This window comes from Lipotes vexillifer, unplaced genomic scaffold (assembly GCF_000442215.2).
Source record: "Lipotes vexillifer unplaced genomic scaffold, Lipotes_vexillifer_v1.1 scaffold184, whole genome shotgun sequence".
NCBI lineage: Eukaryota > Metazoa > Chordata > Mammalia > Artiodactyla > Lipotidae > Lipotes > Lipotes vexillifer.
The window spans coordinates 1,838,702-1,840,161 of NW_006783561.1; the positions used below are offsets into that span (position 1 = coordinate 1,838,702).

At 67.1% G+C, this 1,460-nt stretch overlaps 1 protein-coding gene across 1 annotated transcript in view; it reads right to left on the reverse strand.

The window, feature by feature from the left end:
• Window positions 1–1,024, reverse strand: part of SFRP5 (secreted frizzled related protein 5) — a 5,461-nt gene extending 4,437 nt beyond the window's left edge. The window contains exon 1 of the mRNA XM_007456223.1: window positions 460–1,024. Coding sequence (XP_007456285.1) covers window positions 460–982 — 523 coding nt within the window. The 5' untranslated portion in view covers window positions 983–1,024. The remainder of the gene's footprint in view (window positions 1–459) is intronic.
• Window positions 1,025–1,460: the final 436 nt, after the last annotated feature.

Below are 1,460 nucleotides of genomic sequence, written 5' to 3' on the forward strand. Positions count from 1 at the left end.
GAAAGAGTGGGAAAATTTAGGGTTCCCACGTGCAGAAAATGGGGACAGGGTGGAATTCATAGCCCAGAGTGTGCTTAGCAATCCTGGGCATTTGTGGGCTGAGAGAGGTTATAAGGCATTTATTGGAGACCTCAGGATGGAGTGACAGCATTGGGCTCCCCCAGGGATTCCAGAAGCTTGGGAAGGTGGGAGCTGTGAGGGAAGTGGGGGAGGTTTCAGGAACGGAGTTGGAATGGGGGAGAACCAGTGGGAATGTCCACAGCCGCAGGTGGGAAGGCTGGTAGGCTTCGGGCGACATGCAGGGCTGAGCAAAGACGTGTGTGTGTGTGTGTGTGTGTGTGGCACCTCTGGGGGCTTGAAGAGCTGTGCTAAGGGGTTGGGGGAGCGGCATCTATCCTGTCGGAGCGCGCGGGGCGCTGGGGGCTGGGGGTAGGGAGGTGGCGGCGGCGGCAGCGCTACCTGGAGGCGCGGTGGCGGGCAAGTGCCCGAACTGCACAGCGATGCAGAGGTCGTTGTCCAGGGGGAACTTGTGGCAGTGCAGCATCTCGGGCCAGGGAAAGCCATAGGCCTCCATGAGCGGCGCGCAGCCGGCGCGCACGGCCTCGCACAGCGAGCGGCAAGGGTAGATGGGCCGGTCGAGGCAGACGGGCGCGAAGAGCGAGCAGAGGAAGACCTGCGTGTCCGAGTGGCAGCGCTTGGCCAGCAGCGGCAGCCAGCTGCTCGCCTGCTGCTTCACCTCGGCCAGGCTCTCGTGCTCCAGCAGGTTGGGCAGCCGCATGCGCTTGTAGCCCACGGTGTGGCAGAGCGGCAGGTCGGCGGGGATGTCGAGGCACTGGGGCGGTTTGGAGTACGAGCGCCCGTGCAGCGGCTCGGTCTGCCAGCCGTAGTAGTCGTACTCTTCGCCGCGCCCCGGCGCCCCGTGCAGCGCTCCCAGCAGCAGCGCCAGCGCGGCCGCCCGCGCGCCACCCGCCGCCGCCCGCATGGCTGCACAGGCCCCCGATACTCCCCTGCCGCTGAGGTCGCCCAAGTGGGTGGCAGCCTCGTTCCGCGACCGCGCGCACAGAGGGATCCTGGCGCCTCCCACCTCGAAGCTCCAGCCCCGGTCTCGCCGCGCGCCCCAGCCAATCTCCGGCCGCCCGGCCCCCGCCCCGAGGCGGGGAGGCAGGGTGGCGCCCCCCCTGCGCCTCCTACCCCGGGGCCTGCGCGTCCCGCTCAGCGCCGGCTCCTGCGCCCCTCTGCCGCTCGCCCACTCCCCTGCCACTGACCCAGCCTCGCCTTGCGCCTCTCCCCGGGGCTCCCTCACTTCCCTAGGCTTTTTCCTCGCCCCTCGCCTTCTCCATCCTTCCTCCTTATCTCTCTCCGCCACAGCCTCTCCTGTTCCTTTTCTCACTCACTTCACTTGGTTATCTCTCCGTCTCGGCCCTTACCACTCTGCTCTGTTTTCTCTTCCCTGACACCTC